Source organism: Nymphaea colorata, chromosome 1 (genome assembly GCF_008831285.2).
Source record: "Nymphaea colorata isolate Beijing-Zhang1983 chromosome 1, ASM883128v2, whole genome shotgun sequence".
NCBI classification, from domain to species: Eukaryota; Viridiplantae; Streptophyta; class Magnoliopsida; order Nymphaeales; family Nymphaeaceae; genus Nymphaea; species Nymphaea colorata.
The window spans coordinates 13,881,127-13,901,963 of record NC_045138.2 but is presented as its reverse complement, the minus strand read 5'-3'; the positions used below and the strand labels follow the sequence as shown (position 1 = coordinate 13,901,963).

General features: G+C 37.6%; 1 protein-coding gene across 2 annotated transcripts; it reads left to right on the top strand.

The window, feature by feature from the left end:
* The first annotated feature begins 8,603 nt into the window (after positions 1 to 8,603).
* LOC116258892 (uncharacterized) lies at positions 8,604 to 19,790 on the top strand. Of its 2 annotated transcripts, none has more exons than XM_031636347.2 (15): positions 8,604 to 9,182; positions 9,324 to 9,409; positions 12,443 to 12,597; positions 12,775 to 12,839; positions 13,021 to 13,215; positions 13,320 to 13,374; positions 14,072 to 14,341; positions 14,425 to 14,561; positions 15,288 to 15,474; positions 15,636 to 15,695; positions 15,806 to 16,063; positions 17,004 to 17,256; positions 17,853 to 18,058; positions 18,969 to 19,016; positions 19,093 to 19,790. In XM_031636347.2, the coding sequence occupies exons 1-15, from the start codon at positions 8,992 to 8,994 to the stop codon at positions 19,378 to 19,380; spliced, it is 2,454 nt and encodes an 817-aa protein (XP_031492207.1). In that variant the 5' UTR covers positions 8,604 to 8,991; the 3' UTR covers positions 19,381 to 19,790. The 2 variants fall into 2 exon arrangements, with proteins under 2 accessions (XP_031492207.1, XP_031492200.1); XM_031636340.2 differs by having other exon boundaries at positions 18,966 to 19,016.
* The last annotated feature ends 1,047 nt before the right edge of the window (positions 19,791 to 20,837 follow it).

Here is a 20,837-nt window from a genome sequence, read left to right as displayed (position 1 = left end):
GACCAAGTTGGTATAAGTTGGTCCAAGATGGCTGAAGTTGACGTACGCGATCGACGGATTCATCGACCTACAACACAGACCCATAGGGTTACTAATAGCTAGCCGTGGTTGATCAAGACTTGTTAATTCTGCGGCATGTTCAAATTTTTAGTACGTCATTTCCACAAGTTGTTTTCGTCCATGTATATGAGATTGATATCGTTAATTAGATAAACTAAACTAGTTTTGGGTTGAAAGTTACTTGACCTAAAGTGTTTTTTCAATCACAAAGAGTTGACACGATCTTGGGGATGATTGAAGTTATATGACTCCTATAATTTGTGTAATGTTTTGGTAAATCAAGGTGGATAACGGCATAGATCATGCTTACCTGGATAAGATTTGATCGGCACAACCTAAAACTTCATATAAATATACTTAAATGTTCTTGGGACTTATATTAGATCCCAACTTCACCATGATTATGCATATTTAGTTCGGAGGGGTTTGGTGCATCAGCCAGGTCTAGTGGCTAGTAGATGGCATATTAGTTGGGCGCTTCGTTATTATTAGACTGATGAGCTTAATGCCTTTAGGGTGAACTGGGAAACTGTGAGATTGAGTCTCTATTCACAACAACACAGTAATGTGCGTACTGTAGGTCTTACCAAGTGCTGTTGATGCCTCTACAGTGCTGTGTGTTTGGCATGGGGGTGGAAAAGTACTTGGTACTCGGTTCTAGTACTTAGATCCCATTCTCTAAAGAGCAGTGCCACCAATGATCAACGGCGCACCGAACCTTTCCCCGGACAGCCGCCTGCAAGTGGCGGAGCATATCTTAGGACTCCGATCCCAAGGCCGCTGTTACCGGAAAAGTGCCTGCGGCCTTTCCTTGATGGCAGCAACTGAAAAAGGGCCACGACCTCAAACAATATCGAGGTATAATATATTCTGGCCTGTGCTCCATCTTCTTCCCTTAATTGGCTCTGATTTTTTCAAGATTGGTCATCTCTGCTATTCCTCTGACCTGTATTTTTGGGTGGTCATATGTTCATCAACCAGATCTCATTCGGTTCATTGCTCCATAAAAAGGTGAACAATTGAATGTGTCTTACATACAGCACACATGTGCTCGTGGGCATCACAAATCTGGGGGCCAGGATTGCTTGTTCTTGAGAAGCAGACGGTCCAGATTCGGCGGTGTGAATGAGGAGCCAAAGATGCAGACATAAGGGCATGTGGGTCAGCCCATAAGATTCTGGATGTTGGGTTTTGAAGTTTGGCAGATGGACTCTAGATAAGAGAGAGAGAAATGGAAGCCACGAGTACTTGAAGGATCAGTGAAATGTATATGGACGGCCACAGGAAAAGAACAAAACTCAGGCAAGTGGGAGCTCATTCATTGCATAGACACACAAAAACACACTCAGAGAGAGAGAGAGAGAGAGAGTTATGGAGGTAGTAGATATTGATAACGATTACACGGACATGGCACATTTGGTTATTTGGAAGTTGATAACGCGTTTAGGATGAAATATGAGATGGGAAGAGGCAATCTCCAAAAGAATTTGCGCAATAGATGTGACAGAGATTGGTAGGTGGTTGGTTTTCATTTAAAACTTTTTATGCGGCAAAAAAGGATATGAGATGTCTCTCTACCCCAAAAAGATAAGATAAAAGAACGCTACGGCTTGCTGCTCAGTGGTGGAAAACTCTGCGCACAGTAATTCCAATGAAGATGGTGATGACACGAGATGGTGATCATATTTTTAGGATGGCTTTACAGGATGATGATGTTTTGATAGTGATGTATACCTCTTACGGTAAAACAAAAGATATTGATGAACTATGCTGGGGTCAAACCTCCGCATCTTTCTCTCTATCTCTGCCGAGAACAAAAGGTGAAATAAAGAATGAATCCAAGTCAGGATAGCTCCTGACAACTACCATGGCCAATTAATTCAACGAATTAAGTACTACTATGCAACAAGATGACTGGGAAAAATTTAAAAAAAGCGTGCCTGTCAGGAACACCATAAACGACTTAAGAAGACTTTGTTTAGTCCTTATAAAAGACTAACAGGGAAATGACAGGTGAAGCAATTAAAAAAGTACAAAGCAACGCTTTATGCCGACTTATGAACTGTATATTATATTTTGGCAATGGCAGTTCTTTAAACCACTGTTATGAAACTCGGTGATTGATTTGATAATCTAGTTCATTAAAAACTAGTATCTCTATTCGTCGAATCTATACATACTGTTATTAGATTGAGAGTGAGTTCAAATTTTATGAAAATGGGATATGGTAGTACCGACGTACGGGCATCGGATCTGAAGGCGAATATCTGCGCCCCGATCCATTGTTGGGGGCAGAAAAGGACATGAGCATATGGCCATGATTCATGAAAGCAATCATCAAGTTGATGGCCATGATGATGATGATCGAGATGGGTGGGGATGAAGGTCTAGTAGTAGTACCATTGGCACAACTGGGTACCTCAGTTACATCAGCTTTGGTGTTTAAGATCACTTAGAGATCTAAGGATAAAGATATTGTTCTGCATGCATGCATGCATGCTTGATCCTCCACTTTGACTAGTCACCATCGTCACTGTTATCCCCACATGGTGCTCAATCATGATAGAATGTCCCCTACCATATTAAAAATAAAAAGAGAGGAGGGGTGGGGGGAGAGAGAGAGAGAGAAGCTTCCATGCATGTAGCTCTCAATTATCATAATGATGAGAGGGCAGTTTCCATGTGGTTCTCATTCATCATAATCTTGGTAAACATTAGTAACCATTTAATTTTTTAATTTCTATATGGTCCTCAGTCATCATAATCATGATAAACATGCCCACAACCATGTGTTTGTGTTTGATAAACATGGCCACAACCATATGTGCTTGTGTCTGTGCAAGGGCAGAGTTAGAATTTTTTTATGAGGGCTTAATTATAGTCTCAAAATTTTGATAGGAGCTGAGTTATAATTTTTCAAAATTTTTATATAGGATAAATATTTTTTTTCAAAATTTACATGTAATTTTTTTTCAAAATTTACATGTAATTTTTTTTTAGGGAGGCCAAGACCCCCACTGAGACCCCTTGGCTCTGCTTGTGTATGTGTGTTTGTGTATGTGTGTGTGAGAGAGAGAAATAAGAGAGAGAGAGAGAGGACATAAGTGACCATCAAGTAGAATGAAAGGCCATATTTGTACGCGTTAGAAACGGTTGGCTTTCTCCCCTTGGTGAGAAATGTTAGCGTTTGGAAGACAAGAAGGAATTGGGAAAATTTTCCTCGGCATTCGACAGTTGAAACTGGTTACGAGAAATGAGTTCTTTAGACTCGTTTTTTTTACATGACAGGAAAATTTCGGATGACTGTCTATTGATTAAGTATTTAAAACTGATTAGTCTTATGATTAAATTTGTCAATTAAAATAAACTTCTCAATCAAATTTGTCTTTTCGTCTTTTTTTTTTTCTCTCTTTCTGTTTCTCCATAACAAGCAAACTCTGATTACCAAGCAGCAACCGTATCAGTATGGTTCTCTTTTCAATGAATAAACTTATTTTTTCGAGTCTATTACCAAAACAAGCTGCTAACCGTGGTTAAGTAACAAAGCAATGGATTTGTGACAGTAGTTCCACTGTCTTTGAATCATCAGGCAATTTCCTATAGGCGAATGATGAGAGAAGACAAACACAATAAAAAATTGCGCATTTGATTTAAATCAAGCCGCTAAGCATGTTATTTTGTCGTTTATTTGCTGATCAGGGAACATGCATGCTCTCTTCCAATCTAAGATGTTGGTTGTTCACCTTTATGAAAGCAGGTGTCGCATCTTTTTCTTCAAGGATGAAAGAGAACAATAAAAACCTGCCAATTTTTAATATGTATGCTCTCGCATTATGGTCTACTAAATAATCAATAATAAGATTAATCCCCTTTTAGCAGCTTAAATCATTAAAAAAAAAACACTTCTCATTTTTTATGTATACAAAGCATATTAACGAGATTATAATTTCTAACTCAAGCTATAGTTAATGCATGTGAAACGAAGACTAAAATATTTTCGATCAACGAAGACTATTTTAAGTTATTAACATATCTAATTATATTCAATAATATCAACACATGATCAGTTATACTCAACTTAGTTTTTTACTGATAACTAACACACTCTAGAAAGTTAATAACCTTGCTTTCTTTGTTAGTGCTAGAAAGTTATTCAAGAATTTAAAACTTAAGCGTTTTATCAAAGTTAACTGTATTTTTATTGTTTGGGGGGCGAAATAGCATCTTTCACTGATTTAACAATTATTTGGCAAATTAAAAAGCGGGCAAGTGTAACCTTTGCAGCTTTTCTTATTAAATAGGGAAAAATTTTGGCACATTTCCAATCGTTGTCAAATTTGTAAGTGTTTTTTGTTGTTGTTGTTATTATTATTACATTATTATTATTATTATTATTGGAATTCTTATTTTGGTAAGTAGAGATTCACATTCTTATTTTGCATTTTTAGACCGACAGTAACCGATCAATTCAGGATAAGCATGAGCCTTGGCTCGAACGACAGAACCTAAGCCCAGCCCAGGTCGGGTCTCCAATCGAACATTATAGCGGCTGGGGCCATGGTTTTTGAAATTAAAATTAACATTTTACTCCTAAAATTTCTAAATATTTTTAATTGGGTCCCAGTGGATTATTTCAGTGGAGATTTTAAAAGTTGTATATTGTTCCCCGGGAAAAGAAAAGTTGGTTGGCATTTGGCCCTACCCTTATTTATCAAATAATCATATATATATACGGCAAGATGTAAGGGAATAATCAAGATCGACCCAAATCTATATTGTTGGATTCAGCATTTCAGATCCAATTAGATGATAAAATGAGCGATGGACGGTTCAGATTCCGCTTGGCTGCGGGCAGTTTTATTATCCACTTGATGGCATTTGCATATCCGTATAGCTTTACTAATCCAGATTTGAATACAAGTAAAGAAAGGTTTAAACCATATTCTAACATGATTTGTAGAATTACAATTCTGAATCTGAGTTTTGTTTTCCCCGTCCAAATCCGATTTTTAAATACACAACTGAATCGAGAGCTCTATTATGATATATTAAGATCAACGGAGTTGAGGGTGGTATGCGGGAGGCAGAAGTCACCCCACTTCCCCCCAGCTTTCTAAGGTCCAAAGCTGCTTCGGATCGGAACCCGTGGTGGAGGTTGAAATTTTGGTTGGAAAGCACTAATCCAAAACTTCCATACGTAGAGGGGCAACAATAAACATAAATAGTCAAATATTTGAAGATAGTAATGTAGACATAAAGGTGCTTTGTGGGGTTGGTGTGGGCAATTGCCCACACCAGACCATGTGTGGCTCCACTTCTATTCAAGATCTGTGTGGTAGTATGGTAGACCCTTCAACTTTAATTTTGTCCGTAACATTATATTTATAAAATGTATCATGAGCAACAGACTTTCAAAACATATGGATCTAAGCTGTAGAATATTTGTTTATAACTGAATCTCGTTGGATACTTATTTAAATCCGACACCATATCCAAATATGATTGGAGGTAATTTTTTAAAATCTAAATCTAAATCTAAATCTGATTTGATTGATTCCTTCATTGGACGTTTTTTCTGTGCCGCCTTTTTTGAGGTATTCCGGTCAGGTGTCTGATATCCATCAACACCCTTAGGACCCAGATGTTGGCTCTTATGAACAATTCCCGGTAGAATTTGTTCATTATAAATCCCTATTTTTTCTAAATTCATAACATAACAACGTTTGACCACATGGTCAAATTTGTTATTAGAGAAGACGAAGAAAAGCCGATGGAGTCGTTCATTTTCATTTGATATTGCAAGGTAGACCTTAGGGTAGCAAATGAGCCGGATCTGATACAAGAGTTGTAAAGCTCCTTTTGCTATACTGATACGACTAAAGACCCGACTAGAAATGCTGCTAGGTGCTCCAGATCCGATTTATAAAAGCATGCCGCCCCACATCTGCTGGCCACCCATCTTTACATTTCTCGAGATGGCCGCTCAGTATGTATATATATATATATATATAAACGTTATCTCCGTCATTATCTTTTTTTATTTGATTCAAATTCCTCCAGATCTTAAGTCCGATAATGAACAGTTTGAAAAGTTACATTCTTCTGTATATCCACTCGTCTTACCAAATCCAACCCATTCGCATGCACCCACTACAATGTGCAAGGTGCATATATCAAAAGGATAAACAAACTGGATCCAAGTCCCTACTTTATGATTTTAGGCATCTGTTTTCAGTACTGTGACACTGTTGTGCCCTTGTAAGTTGCGCAGAGCTGGCAGCAGCAGTAGAGTATACGATTCCTTTTGCAATGTACATCTCTCGACTTTGGTCTAACAAGTGTTCTTTTTTTCTTCAACTTTTCATATCTTTCTGGTTTCCAATTTCTCTCAGTTTCAGGAAACCTATCTGTACTGATACAAGACTGCACTATTCTGTTTCACTGTGTGGTTGTCTCCATTATTTAAGCAAATTTGGCCAACTTTGGGAGATTGCCAAACACATAACAACCAATCCACTTTACTTTGGTCTCATCTTTCCCTACACATCTCACTCATTCCTAATCCAATTGAGCTACCAAAAAGCTATATATGATCCAACAGACGACAGCCTACGAGAATTTGAAGATATATTCAATTATTTGTCGTTCATGGTGGGTTCATTTGGTATGCTTCCGGAGACGACCAACGTGAAGAGAAGCTTATTCTTACAAAAATCGTTTCCAAAATAACCAAAAATATTGCATCTTGTGATCTTGTTATTGGGTTTTGGAGACGGTGGATTTCATTTTTGCTATTTTCTGGAATTCTGTCAACAAAATACGAAGAAAAATGTATATTTAATGCCATTTTATTAATTTTTCGTGTATAGTATTTGATGTTTGGATCGTTCTCTCACTGCACCCACACCTGCAGGTACCAACTCTCATGAACTTCCAAACTGTTGGTAGAATAAATTAAGGTTGGTTTAGATAGCAACTAGAGCTTGGTATGATGGAGATAGGAACTGCGATTAGCTTATATAATGAAGTTGAAAAATTAATGCTAGCTGCAAGCAAGCGAATACGCATGTACATGAGCAAACAACACCACACATATAGCACATGAGAAGTAAATTCAAGAATCTATAGTTTTGTGTGGTAGTAACATGCATTAACATAAAAGCTTTAACAAGAAGTTGGACCAACCAAACTAACTAGGTTTAATCGATGCATTAAAAACTGAATGATTAAAATTTGAATATGCATACAGGTTGACATGAACTGTATATATATATATATATATATATATATAATCAATTATTCCAATCCGTCATTAAAGTTATTGTTAAGAACCAATTACCATGATGCATATTTGTCCAAGATGTATTGCATAAGGTAGAAATGAAACTCTGCCTAAAAAGATGGAATGAAGTTTGCATTATGTGAAAAACAAACTTCTACATCACATGTATACACACACACACACGCTACTAACAGAGTGTCCACAAAGTTTTTATGTGACTAAACATATAAAAATAGATACTCTGCTCCAGGGAGCTAACTCCAACCAATTCCTTGCTATCTCAATTATATATGGATAAGCACCAACCAGATTTAAGAATGTACATAAACCAAGATAGCATGTGCTCCATGATTATAAACATCCAAAACTGCAAATAAAAACAAAAACAACAGTAATGAATGCCCATGTGCAGCTGGCTGGCTAACTAAACAAACCAAGAAATCCAAGTGGTGAAAAAGTAAGTTTTTGTCCTCCTAAAAGCATTTTTCCTTGATAATCCTGGCTTCAACTAGACAAAACTTTTTGCCGTGTTTGAGAAGAAATGGAAAACGCCTGCCCCACTAGCTCGCCCGGTTAAACTTCTGCTCGATTTAATTGTCGACCAACAGACGGATGCCCGCGGAAAAGAACACGGATGCCGAATCCTTCCTTTTTTAACCTCTTTTCTGGCGCCCTATTAACCGTCTTTTTCCTTTGCCGGTTCCTGTCTATCGTCTTGAATCGGATCGTGAATGGTCTAAGGGTCGATTCAAAGATATCATGTGTCAAACAATTTTTATTTTTAACAATTGAAAGTTTTCTTTTCATGTTCTTTAGATTTTTCTTCTTTTTCTGAAAAAAAAACATATGACGATAATGTTTATAGGTTCGATGCATCCTAAATTTTGCTTTTTAAATTTTAAATAACACTGGTTTTGTTATCTCGTTCAATTTAAATACATTTTTTTTTTGAAAAGTTTCATTTATTTAATTACTAATATGGGTTGCAAAATTGTAAAATTTAAGGGGATATCAAACCAAACCAAACTGATTGGTGGGCAATGTAAGAGAACGATGCCTTATTTTTCACTTATTTTAATTAAATGTTTTTGAATAATCTTTTAATAGTTTTCCCAATTCACCACCGATTCAACTGAACGGCAGAATGAGCCGATTCATGGAATCCCAGCCTTGCCGATTCGATCCAAAACCGATTTTTTGGGATGATTATTTAATAAATTAAGGTTCGATCAGAAACCCGGCCCGTTTAATGCCTATGACGCAGGCGCGCGGAAACAACAGAGAGAGACGTCACCCGCAATTTTTGTGTACATAGCGAGAGAGAGAGAGAGAGAGAGAGAGGGAAGCACAGACCTCGACGACGTCACGGGATTTGGTTCTTTTTGACCTCAGAGAAGGAGAAAAGCTTCTCCCTGCAGGGAAGGAAGAAAAGAGTCTGGAAAGACAGGAAACTCTGCGGGATCGCCTGTTTCCTGGCGTACGGAAGCCTATCTCTCTTGGAATTCGTCGTTACTTTTTTCTGGCGATCTCCGGTTATTGTTTCGGATGCCATCGCGAGCTAGCGAAGATTCGTGCCGCCGATCGCGGGATCCGAGGGGGGACTAGAGCTCCGGCATGCCGCGGTCGCGGGCCGCTTCTTCCTGTCACTTATGTTCCGGCGCTTCCGGAACTTCATCGGTCTGAATTCCAAGGGCGCTGCGGCCGTCACGCCCACGAGACGGTTGATTGATGCGGGGTCGGTGCATCGGGGGGCTGCGGTGAATCCGGGCATGTTTGAGTTGGCGCAGGAGGTCGGGGTCTATATCCACAGGTTCCACAATCTTGACCTGTTCCAGCAAGGGTTAGTCATTTCGAAATTAGAATTTTCCCTTTTCTTTCTTTTTGTATTTCTTTTCTTCTTTTTGATTTTTAGTCAGTGAATTTGAATTGGAACTCTCTTAGGGTTTTGTGCTCTGATTTTTTGAGTTTGATGCCTGCGCAGATGGTATCAGATAAAAATTACTATGAGATGGGAGGATGGTGAACATAGATCACCTGGAACGCCGGCACGAGTCGTTCAGTATGAAGGTAGCCCTTCTAAGCGAAATCTTTTCTTTGTTCGCTTTCTTTTCTTGGGAGGAAATGCGTTTTTGTTTTTTTGTTTTTGGAGTTTTATTCTGACTTCCATCTGTGCTTAATCAACGTTCATGACACTCAATTTATCTGGATCTTTGATGTCTGAAGTAATTCTTCATCAATGTAAACTTCCGAAATGGAAAGGAGTTTTACTATTTGAAATGTTTGGAGCTCTGAGATTTATTAGCTCCGAGAAAGAGAGAGGCTGCAGGAGGATTTTCTTTATTATGCTTATTGTGAGTTTGAGCCGCAATATGAAGTTTATATTGAACTGCGTGTTCATTTTGAGTTTAAGTTAATACGCGAGTAGGAACTCTGATTAGTAATAATGCCCTTTGTAAAGCTGGTAAATTCGTAGTCCGTTGCACAATGATAAAGTTAATTTACTAGTCCAACTGTCCAAGTACCTCCGATTGCTGATGGAGCACATTTTCATGGTACCATCACATAGTGCAGACATGTGGTTTGGGATAACAATCTTGAAAAAAGTCAAGTATGAAAGCTTTCTCTGGTGCACCCAGTTCAAGGGAAACCATAATGTGGGTGATGGTCCATAGGAATTTGGGAAGGTTACAAATTCTACAAAGATGCTACTATGGGCAGTCTGATCATTTTCACCGTTCACCGTATGGTGCCAAAATTCATTCAATAGGTGTCAATGTTTGAAGGAATGGACAAACGAAATCATGAACCAAATTATCAAATCAATAAAGTATAAACACCCGCCTTGGCAATGCTTGCTGATTACAGTTGGATAATTTGGGGTTTCAGCATTTTGCCTGCTATGTGACATGGCAGCTGTATGAAAATTGCTACTTTCATGATTTCAAGTGCAATTTACATGGCCAGCTGCACCGTGCACCACCTTGCTTCAGAAAACAATCATCAAGCTCAGAAACTTGAAAAAGTCTGACCCTAATATGTTGAATACTGTGGTTGATTGGCTGTAACTTATCCTATTCATTCTGATTTCTGCAGTCTCAGATCAAGTCCTGGTCTTAATGTGCAACTTGCTTTCAATATTATATTGATGCAACTATAATTGCTAAAGCCATCTATTGTGTCTGTCATGAAATTCTAGCAACTTGCTGCTTAAACTTTATGGTCACTCGGCGGCTTCATTTGATTAGGCATGGTAATTTTCCCACAGGATATCTAGTGGGATTTCTCAACTTCTGTCTTCCTATACATGGAAGAAAGATTAATCTTATAGTTCTCAATTCTGACTTTGAAACATGAATGTGTGCAAAGTTTTGACTGAGTGTGAAGAATCATCATAAATTCCAAGGGACAACAGTTAAGAATTTCTTGACTTCCTTCTGCATCTTCAAGTTATGCGTAGCTATGAGTTACCTATTATCGTAAATCTCCTCCCATTCTGGTTCTTTTTTATGGATTTACGACAGAAGGTAGAAGCTATTATGAGATATTATATTATAGTTCAGTTTTTTCGTGTTTTTGGCTATGTCTTTTCCTCAATTATCAAATGTTTTAAAATGCAGTCCCAAGGGACTCGGCTGGTCCACTATCGACTTGTGACTCACCGTGTCCACTTGGTGGCTTGGGCTGGGTTTTGTTAACATTTTTTTTTTTTGAAGAACAGTATATAAGTTGTCATTTAAACATAAACAAATCTTAGTTATGTTTTACATGGAATCTGCTAATTTAATAAGTTAACAATAATTAATTAATTAATTTTATGTTCCAATAGGTTAGAATTAAGAAACTGATTAGACTGTTAAAAACCTCAGTTGGAACTTGGAACCCACACCACCACACACCCTCCCCTCCCTCCCTCAAAAAAAAAAAAGAAAAAAAAAAAGAACTTTGCACTTCAGGCAAGACATCCACTGAAAAAGCAAGGTTCTTTTTCAGTTTGGAGCCCAAAAACAGAAAAACACACACACACACACAGGGGGAGAGAGAGAGAGAGAGAGATGTCGGAAAATGAAAAAAAATTGGGCAAAGATTGAAAATCAGTGTTATAATTTTAAGAAGAAGAAACAACATACCTTCAATGTGCTTCCTGGTTGATGGAATCTTTGTTCAATCCACAATCTTTGTTCATGCTGGTACAAGTCACTGGAAACTGGTTGTGAAATTTCTGTTCAAGCTGGAAGAGTGCTGCAGTGCAGGAAGAGACTGTGAAATCCTAATCGTCGGATTTCTTGTCTTAAACAACCCTTTTAACTAAGAAGAAGGTTGTTAATTTTTCATTTTAGCAGATTCCCATGTATAAAGCTCATTTTTTTCTTGATTGCATGACTAGTTAAGAGTAACTCCAGTCAACAAAAAATTTTACCCAAGCTTTTGTGGGAAAAATTCAATCTAGTCTGCCTGACTCTTGGATGACTAGTGACTCAGCCAAGTCAAACGTATTTGGTATGAGCGTCAATGAGTTTTGGAAGTTCACCCTACTGGGTTAACCCAGTAGGGGGCCTAGTGGGTCCGGGTCAGCCAAGTCACTGAGCTGATTCGTCAAGCTTTAAACCTTTTTATCTATGGATAGGTTTGTATTCAAAAAGCGAGCCTAGGCGGGTTAAGAGAAACATAAGTACATAGATGGCCAGATTTTCTCTTTTGTCAACTTCTAAACTTTGAAGTCTTCTTATGTCTTCAAATCTTATGGTGCTTGGTTGGGGTGGAGAAGTTTCAGAACCCGTATCTCATCACTTCTTTCTTCTTTTTATTTTCCCATTTGTTTCTTCTCCTTTATTTCTTATTTATTCGACCTTTCTGTTTTTTTCTTTTTTCTTTTCTCCTTTTTTCCTTTGTGGTAACTAGCGCTGACTAGACTTTCTATAGGTGCCCATCTAGATCCCTGCCTAGGCTTTCTTACTGCATGTAGCACCTTTGACTATACAGATATGCATGAAATATCATTTACTGCATTGTGCATATTAACATTGCCTGAGTGCCTTGTGAAGCAAATCATGTTTTTTGGAATGAAGAATGACGTTTGACACTTTATGGGTGCTTATGCAGCGCCAGATTTAGGTAGTGATGATATCTATACCATTTGGAGAATAAGTGACATAGATCACAGTTTTTCGACTCAGCCTTTCCGAATCAAATATGCAAGGCAGGATGTGCATCTTTCTGTGATGATATCCTTTAATTTAGCTCTAGATCTGGATGAGGTAAGTCTATGACTCTATACTCTATAGTTAGTTGGCCTTCTGCTTCAATGTTTATTCTCAAGTTCTCGTAGAACTTTGTATCATGTAAAGTTCAAACTTATGATCATCTATTTCTTTTCCATTTGTCAATCTTGACACGCTTTCTCAATATGATTTCTGATGTCATTAAATTTTCAGAGTTCATCGGCTTCTGCGGTAATACTGAAATTTGAGCTTCATTATGCTCCAATAAGTGAAGACATGTAAGCTGATGTTCATCTATAGTCATTTGAGACTTTGAATTGCTAGTTCAAAGACCATATGTTGTTTAATTTTCTAGGGCAGTTTTGTGCTTTATTTAATTTTTTTCTGTTGTGATACATACAAGGACCTATCCTTGGTTGAGAATGTGTTACCTGCTGTAGTAAAGCATTTGTTTCTCAGTTCTGAACTGCAGGCTTCTCTGGATTCTTCAACTGCTGCAGTTCATGAACTTCGTGTTCCTCCAAAAGCACTTCTAGGCTTGCACTCATACTGCCCTCTTCACTTTGATGCGTTTCACGCAGTCCTTGTAGATATGAGTATGCATACAGTCCTTCTGAAAGCTGGAACTTCTGTGACTCCGCAGAAGCTGATCAGGTTGGCCATTGTCTCATCGTACATGTTTCAATCTTTTTCACCATGGATCGGTGGCATTTCCTAATTCTTTGCATAATGTTGTTGACATGTTCATCATTTTACAGTGATCATCAGATAAATGAAATCTTTGCTGTTGCAGAGTATGGTGAACATTATCAGGCAAGCTCAATGTGTCTTGTTTTTAAAGCTTGTTGCTTGTTTCTGTGCCAACTAACTGCTCATTGTTGTTGGTATCTTGTATTTTCTGTGGGAACCTGTGGAATGGATGTGTATTTGTCACACTTCCACTAGTCTTTGTTCCACATGGAGTGCATGGAACTTGCCAAACTTGTTCCTTCATGATGTTTTGGAATCATCTTTATTTTTCTAAATATAAGCTGAATTTGCTTACTCATCTGATTCCTTTGAAACTCACTGCTTCCATAAAAGAGAATTTTTGGTTCTTTTAAATATGGAAGAAATTATTAATAATTTTCCATGATGTTGAACATGGAATTGCAATTTTGTGAAATAGTAACAAAGTTTTAATGAAATGATTAAAATTGGTGTTTCTTTCATTTGGGAAAATAGGCATCAAAAGTGAAATAATTATTTGCTATTACCATGACAATTAATGGAACTTTTTCTGTAGTTACTTCATATTTGGGGACGGCCTTCAAGATGGTTACTTCATGTTTGGGGACGGCCTTCACCATCACATCCTACCCACTTTGATGTTCAACATGTTAAAATGGCCTAATGAAATAAGAAGAATTTTGCTTTTCTTTGGCTTCTCATGAAACTCTTTTCTTCAGTGTCATATTTAGTGGGTTTCTTAGAACTTTTTACACCGTTAATGTTTCATTTAAATGCTTAGGCTTCAGGAGGAGGACTATCACTTGGCAGAACAGAACTCAAATGTGTGAAGGCATTGTATGATTCACGTAACATACTTCTTGAAGAACTAGAGAAGCTCAGCAAAATATTTGACTATGCAATTGATGATTTGGTGGATGTTCCATCCGGTATGAGTTGGAATCAGATGATTTCATATCCTTCGCAACGGCATTCAAACACCCTGGATTCTGGGAGTATGAAAGAAAGGAATGAGGGTAGACAGGATGAAAATGAATCTAATTCTCTTCAGGTACTTGATTAATTTGGAAGTCTGCATCTTTGTCTGTCTGCTTTTCAGCCCATAATTCAGATTGATTGCTTCACATTATCCAGAATGTAAGTGGGAGGAACGATCTTGGTGCTAATGCAGTTGTAATGAAATCACTGTCCAGTGAAGAACTTCTGGATGCATTTCATTGCCTGGGGTACCAACTTTCTTTGATATGGAATGCATTTCTGAAGTTCCACAGGTATGATTCTTACTCCATTTGTTCGTCATGATTATAGCAGCTTATATTCAGTCTCATGATAGAATCCCTTGACAAAGGTTTTGTACATGTCATAGCATTAATTCATGCTTTCTGCTTATACCATTAAGTTATTGCAAATAAAATGTGGCAACATAACAAACAGTATAGCAGATTTTACTTCCTGCTAATTCGTTGTTCCTTTTGCCATAGTGATGCAGTTTGTAACCTTTCTGGATTCTCTTAGCTTGTGACATCAATTAGGTTACTTTGTTGATAGCTTGCATTAGCATCTTTCCCACTGTGTGTAAGACGACTTTTGTAAATAAACTTGTTGTTGGTAATAACACCATATATTTAGTTTTTACAATAGGTGTAATAGCATGTATCTTAGGTATGTTGGGAAATTAAAAAGCTCTTCCTTTCTGTTTCAGTTTATGTTGCTTTCTTTAATGAGCAATTAGAAATAATAAAAAGTAGATTGATATTTCTGCCAATATTTTATTTTGCTATAGTGTCTTTCATGAAGTCTGTCTTTCATTTTTCCCTCGTTTGGTTGTTACACGCTTAAGTATTAAAGTGGTTCTAAATTTGTAAACGTTCATCATCTTTGGGTGACTGTTTTTGCTGTTTTGCAGCAATTGCAGATTTAGGTTAAGCAATTAGGTCACTTGTTTTGATCTGGACAACATATTGTTCTAATCAAATGGTTTATGCTCTAATATTCAGAATGAACAGAGCAAAGATTGTTGAATATCTTCGTGAAGTATGGAGCAATGATAGGAGGGCTGAATGGTCAATATGGATGATCAATTCCACAGTAGAAACCCCTAGTCACAAGATTAAAAATGGGGTTGAAGCATCTCATTATGCAGTGCTTGGAAAAGTTAATGTCCTACGGAAGGCGGGTGATGATGTATGTCACAGTTGAACTTCTTAATTTATGTGGGTAATTACTTTGGGAGTTGTAGATCACCTGTAGGTCTAACTTATGAGTTGCTCATGGAACTGTCAGTAACAAAGGATGAATTTGATTTTCTTTCTTTCCTTTTCTGTTTTCTCATTCTTCGGGTTCAGCCGTTGCAAAATGTTATCTCTCGTGCTGAGCTACACAGACGGACTATCGCACAAATGAAGGTATCTTATTTCATTATGTGCAGAAAACTTCAATGGCGTCGCTGATTAATTAAGGTTCATTTAATAGTGAAGTGGATATTACAGTTTGAAAGTATAAGGATCTTGTGCAGATCAACAATCGCTCGATTCAAGACATGTACATTTTTGGCGATCCTTCTCATGTTCCAGTTATTGCTGTAGAGCAACACAAAATCAAAAGTTTGGATAAGGGAGTTACTGGAAGTTTGTTGATCAACAATGCCGAGTTGAAAGATAATTCTGATTCACATGCCAGACCAGTTTCTAAGCATGTATGGAAGTCAGTTGGTACTGGACGAAGAAGAAACGGTCGTCAATTGTCATTCGTGGTCTTTGTACATGGATTTCAGGTATTTATATTGGCATTGCTGATATTCTTCTTCTTTATGCATGCTCTTATTTCTTTCTCTATTTCATTGCTGTGTCCTATACTGACTTGTGCTTTTCTTTGCAATTCTATACTGGAAACATGCACATATTATCTAATTACTTGGATACTTCTATAACAAAGAAATGCCTATGCCTTCTTTAGACACTGATGTGACGACAACACACCTTGACTGCTTCTAAGTTATTGTTCCCCTTTCTTTTTTTCTTTTTTTTTTTTGAACAAAAAGGATATTATTTTATTCTTTATCAAATTCTTTATTTCCTTTGAGGTGCTGCCCCTCCTTCACTTCCTTTCAGTTAGATTATGTGTGTCTATATACACACACACACACACACACACACATGTATGTACATATGTCTACATTTTTACCATGTCTGACATTCATGTAAAGTGTTGGATACTTGGCAATTGGCACTCATGTCCGTGTCTATGCAACATAGCCCACAATTTCTGAATTGTAATTTAGAAACGAGTGGTGGAAACTTGGAAATGTTGCTAAGAGCAAGAGAACATCGGACCCAATGTAAAAGTTAAACAAAAGATTAATCAGGTATTGGAAACCAGTGATTTTTTGAAATTCGGTCACTAAATCAAGTGTGTCAGCCTGATATATAGTGCAGAAGAGGTTCAATCACAAATTCTAGTAAGTTATTCCAAGTTCTTATATGCATCCTGCAGCAGTCAGTTTGGTGCTCCTTTCATATGCCTCCGAACTGATGCAGCTTGATCATATGAAAATTGGAAGTTTGCACCTTCGCTTGAACTATACTCTCACCATGAGTTAATCCAATTTATTTGTGAACTTGTACAATATTTGGCTTGCTTGAGTTATGTTATTTACATGGTTGCACAAATCAAATCAGTTGGTACTCTTTCTTACTCAAGTTACTGATAAGTAGGGGCATCATCTGGATTTACGGCTTGTTCGGAACCAATGGCTGTTGATAGATCCTGGAGCAGAATGTCTCATGTCAGAGGTGAATGAGGATAGAACAACGGGAGACTTCAGGGAAATGGGTGAAAGGCTGGCAGAAGAAGTGGCTCGTTTCCTGAAGAAGAAAATGGAAGCAAGATCTGGAACATACAAATGTGTCAAGCTGAGCTTTGTTGGGCATTCCATAGGAAACCTCATTCTTAGAAGTGCCATAACAGGTTTGAGTTTTTGTTCTTGTTTATATATGGTGGTCACTGTTTTCTTCACCTGCTCAATTGCACCATCCCGTTAACCCTTCTCCTTGCCAAGACATGGGATGTCAGAATTGATTCCCAAGATTTAGAGACGATGCTTCTTTCCTGAATGTTCAAGCTTTTGTGCTAGCAGATGTTTCTTGTTGATCCTATTTTTTGAAATTTCTAATTTGCCTTCCTCTGCCAGATAGAAGCTTATAGGAAAAATCATCTGGGCCTTTAAATTGGTGGTTCTCCACTTTGTGTATAAGGATGTTTTAACGTTTGTGCTATTGTTGGTATTCAGAACTTGGTACAATTGCTAATTTCAAAAGCTGCAGTCACTGTGTATGTGCAATCTTATTTGATCAGGAATTACTTTCCACTAAATTTTAACTTATTGTCATGTTGCATACGTGAAAGGCATAGAAACCTCAGATCTCTCTAATATAGAAACCTCAAACCTCAGATATTCTTGGTCATGTTCTTTCCTTATTGAATGTTGCATTTCATATGGCCACACTTCATTGGTCTTGGGGTGTGTAAGAATTTGACAATTTGGAAATTTTGTGGTTATACAGAGCCGGTAATGGAGCCATATCTAAAATACCTACACACTTACATGTCAATTTCTGGTCCCCACCTTGGATATTTATACAGCTCAAACACTTTGTTCAACTCTGGACTATGGCTTCTCAAGAAGCTCAAAGGAGCTCATTGCATCCACCAGCTTACTTTTAGTGATGATGCTGATATGCACAATACGTTTCTCTACAAGCTTTGTAAGGTATATATTATTTATCAGACACAGATTGTTGTTTCTTGAAGCTAGAATTTTATGGGTTAATTACTTAAATCAGGTGTCCTCTGGTTTAACTTGGCTTCACAAACTACTGTTGATCTGACTTCTGAGGATTCCAATGATTGACCATATTAATAATGCAACGCTTGGAGATGCATACTGTTGCATATTTGTTCTCATATCTTTGTTGGGTTGTAGCATTTGATATTAACAAGGAGGCTACTTTGATTATCCCTAATTTTATTCTTATATCTTGCTTTATTACTAATAAGAGTCCTCCTGACTGTTAGTCGTTAGTACAGGTAACACATAAGAAAGAATGGATCTAGAGAAAAAACCTCCAATATTTCATATTTGTATTAGGTGAGGATCCATCATTACATGGAAAACATGAATCTTCTAATCTTCAGAGAAATGATGGGTTGCCAATTGGTTCGCACAAAGTAGGTTCTGTTAAGTTTGATGGTGTTCCATACCCAAAACAGGAGCAGTATTAGTTTTCCTTTTTCAAAAAAAAAAAAAAAATCCAGACCTAAACATTTTGGAGACTAGCAAGCGCCCCCCCTAACCTCAGGAGCTACAACTTTCTTCCTTGCATAAGGAACTGATGCCCATGAGTGTCAAACCACAACTGTCCACTTGACAGCCATGGCCCGATCCCACTATGCTAACCTGTTGGGTATAAAAATGAAGTATTTTAGTTCCTTCTTTGTCGATGAAGTTATTCATCATCCACCGGCATTGTGATGAAAATGTTATTATGGATAAGCAAAAGATGAATTAGTTTTGAGATTAAGTTTGCAGGATCAATTTGGTTGCTGATAGCCTGTCCTACCTTTGATCTTTTCCAGTAGGGAAACCATTTCTAACAAAACATATTTGTCTATTGCAGCAGAAGACATTAGAGAATTTCAAGAACATAATCCTGCTGTCCTCACCACAGGTATATTCTTTCCTCTCGGTTATTGCCTTGTTAACTATTTGTATTGGTAACTAAGACATTTTGACTATGTTCTCAGGATGGCTATGTTCCATATCATTCAGCTCGGATTGAGTTCTGTCAGGCAGCGACCTCTGACTCAAAAAGAGGATCAATTTTTTCAGAAATGTTAAATTCTTGCTTGGATCAGATCAATGCACCCTCCATAGAGCCGCGCACATTCATGCGTTGCGATGTTAACTTTGATACTTCTACTCAGGGCAGATCTTTGAATACAATAATTGGCCGTGCTGCACACATTGAGTTTCTGGAGACGGATGTTTTTGCAAAATTTATCATGTGGTCCTTTACGGAGCTCTTCACGTGACCTTTAGTAACATATTCTGCATCATCTGTAAATCCACCCCACGTCGCTAACATGCCTGGGGTGCCTGTTTTAGTGGGCAATCTTGGCAGGGTTGTAGATTTTATCTTTGTTCCTAGCAATTCTTTTTGTGGGCATCAATATCGTAACCCTAAAATTATGTATTTCCCCGCATGTTCTGATCCTAAATTGGGGGTTAGCAAAAGTTTTTGTCGGGGCAAAAGAAATGTAAATTTGGCCTTCTAGTGGTGCTATTTTTCTTTATTATTAGGTTTTACTGAAATTGTAAATTATATGGATTGGTTTTGTGACAGTTCGGTCACATTTGGAGAGCCATCACACGGTTTCACATCAAATGGTTGGAAGGTCTATTCATTAATAATCAGATGTTAGCTTGTAGAGCTTGGGGTTCCCGTCTTCAATTATTTGTTCTTTAATTTAGAAGAAAATACGATTGATCTTGATCGGTTGGTGGTCAAAACAGCTTCGTGACGCATGATGGAACAATTAGATTTTCCTTTGATTTTCATGTCAAGTGTATTAATAAGTATGATTCGCCAACCTGCTCGACTTTGAGTATTTGAAAGCACAGATGAAATGATTTTTCATTATCTCAATTGAAATGATGACCTTCATCGGGGACATGATTGAAAAAATTTGTAAATTTTTAGTTGTGTTCATGTATTGTTTGGATTCGAGTTCAGTTTGGTTTTACCATAAAAATCAGCCCTTTTGGTTGTCTTATTTTTAAATCCCTGTTTTGAAAACTGGTTGGAAGGTGGAAAATGCATGAAGGAAGAAAGTGCGAGGAAGAGAAGGATAGACAAAGAGAGGGAGATAGACTGATAGAGAATGAAAGAGTGAAAAGGGGAGCACGAGAGAGCAGCTGAGCAGGGCTGCAACCTGCAAGAATGAGGTTAGAGACGTGGAAGGGAAGAGGAGAGTCAGAGAGAACTCTCTGCAGCGGGCTCTCGATCTTGGTTGATCGACAGGTAGCAGATTCACATATGTGCTTCAATTTTGCTTGTTATATTGTTTTTTTGCAGTTTGCCCCAAAAAAATTTCCTCACCATGAAGTTCTTTTTCTTTTTTAAGAATTTTAGTACTTCTTTTCTTTCTTGGTCGTCAATGTGAACTCTTAACTCTTAATCGCACTCGAGATTCGATTCAGGAAAGGTCTAGCAGGTCTGGAAAAGGCTGTTCGATCGTCATTTTGTCTATTTTCATCTTATACTTTTTAAACAACAGTATAAAGTTTGAACAACTTGAGCATTATTTGAATAGACTGGTCTTATTGGCGTCAGGTTTGGAGAGAACAAACTGACGGCTGCTCTAAGTTCTAGATTCATGATTAATGGCTACTTTTTGAGAGAACAAACTCACGTCTGTATTTTAACTTGTGAAATAATGGCACAAATCAGAGTTACGGTTAATTGTTTATGATGTATAAATTGTGGGGG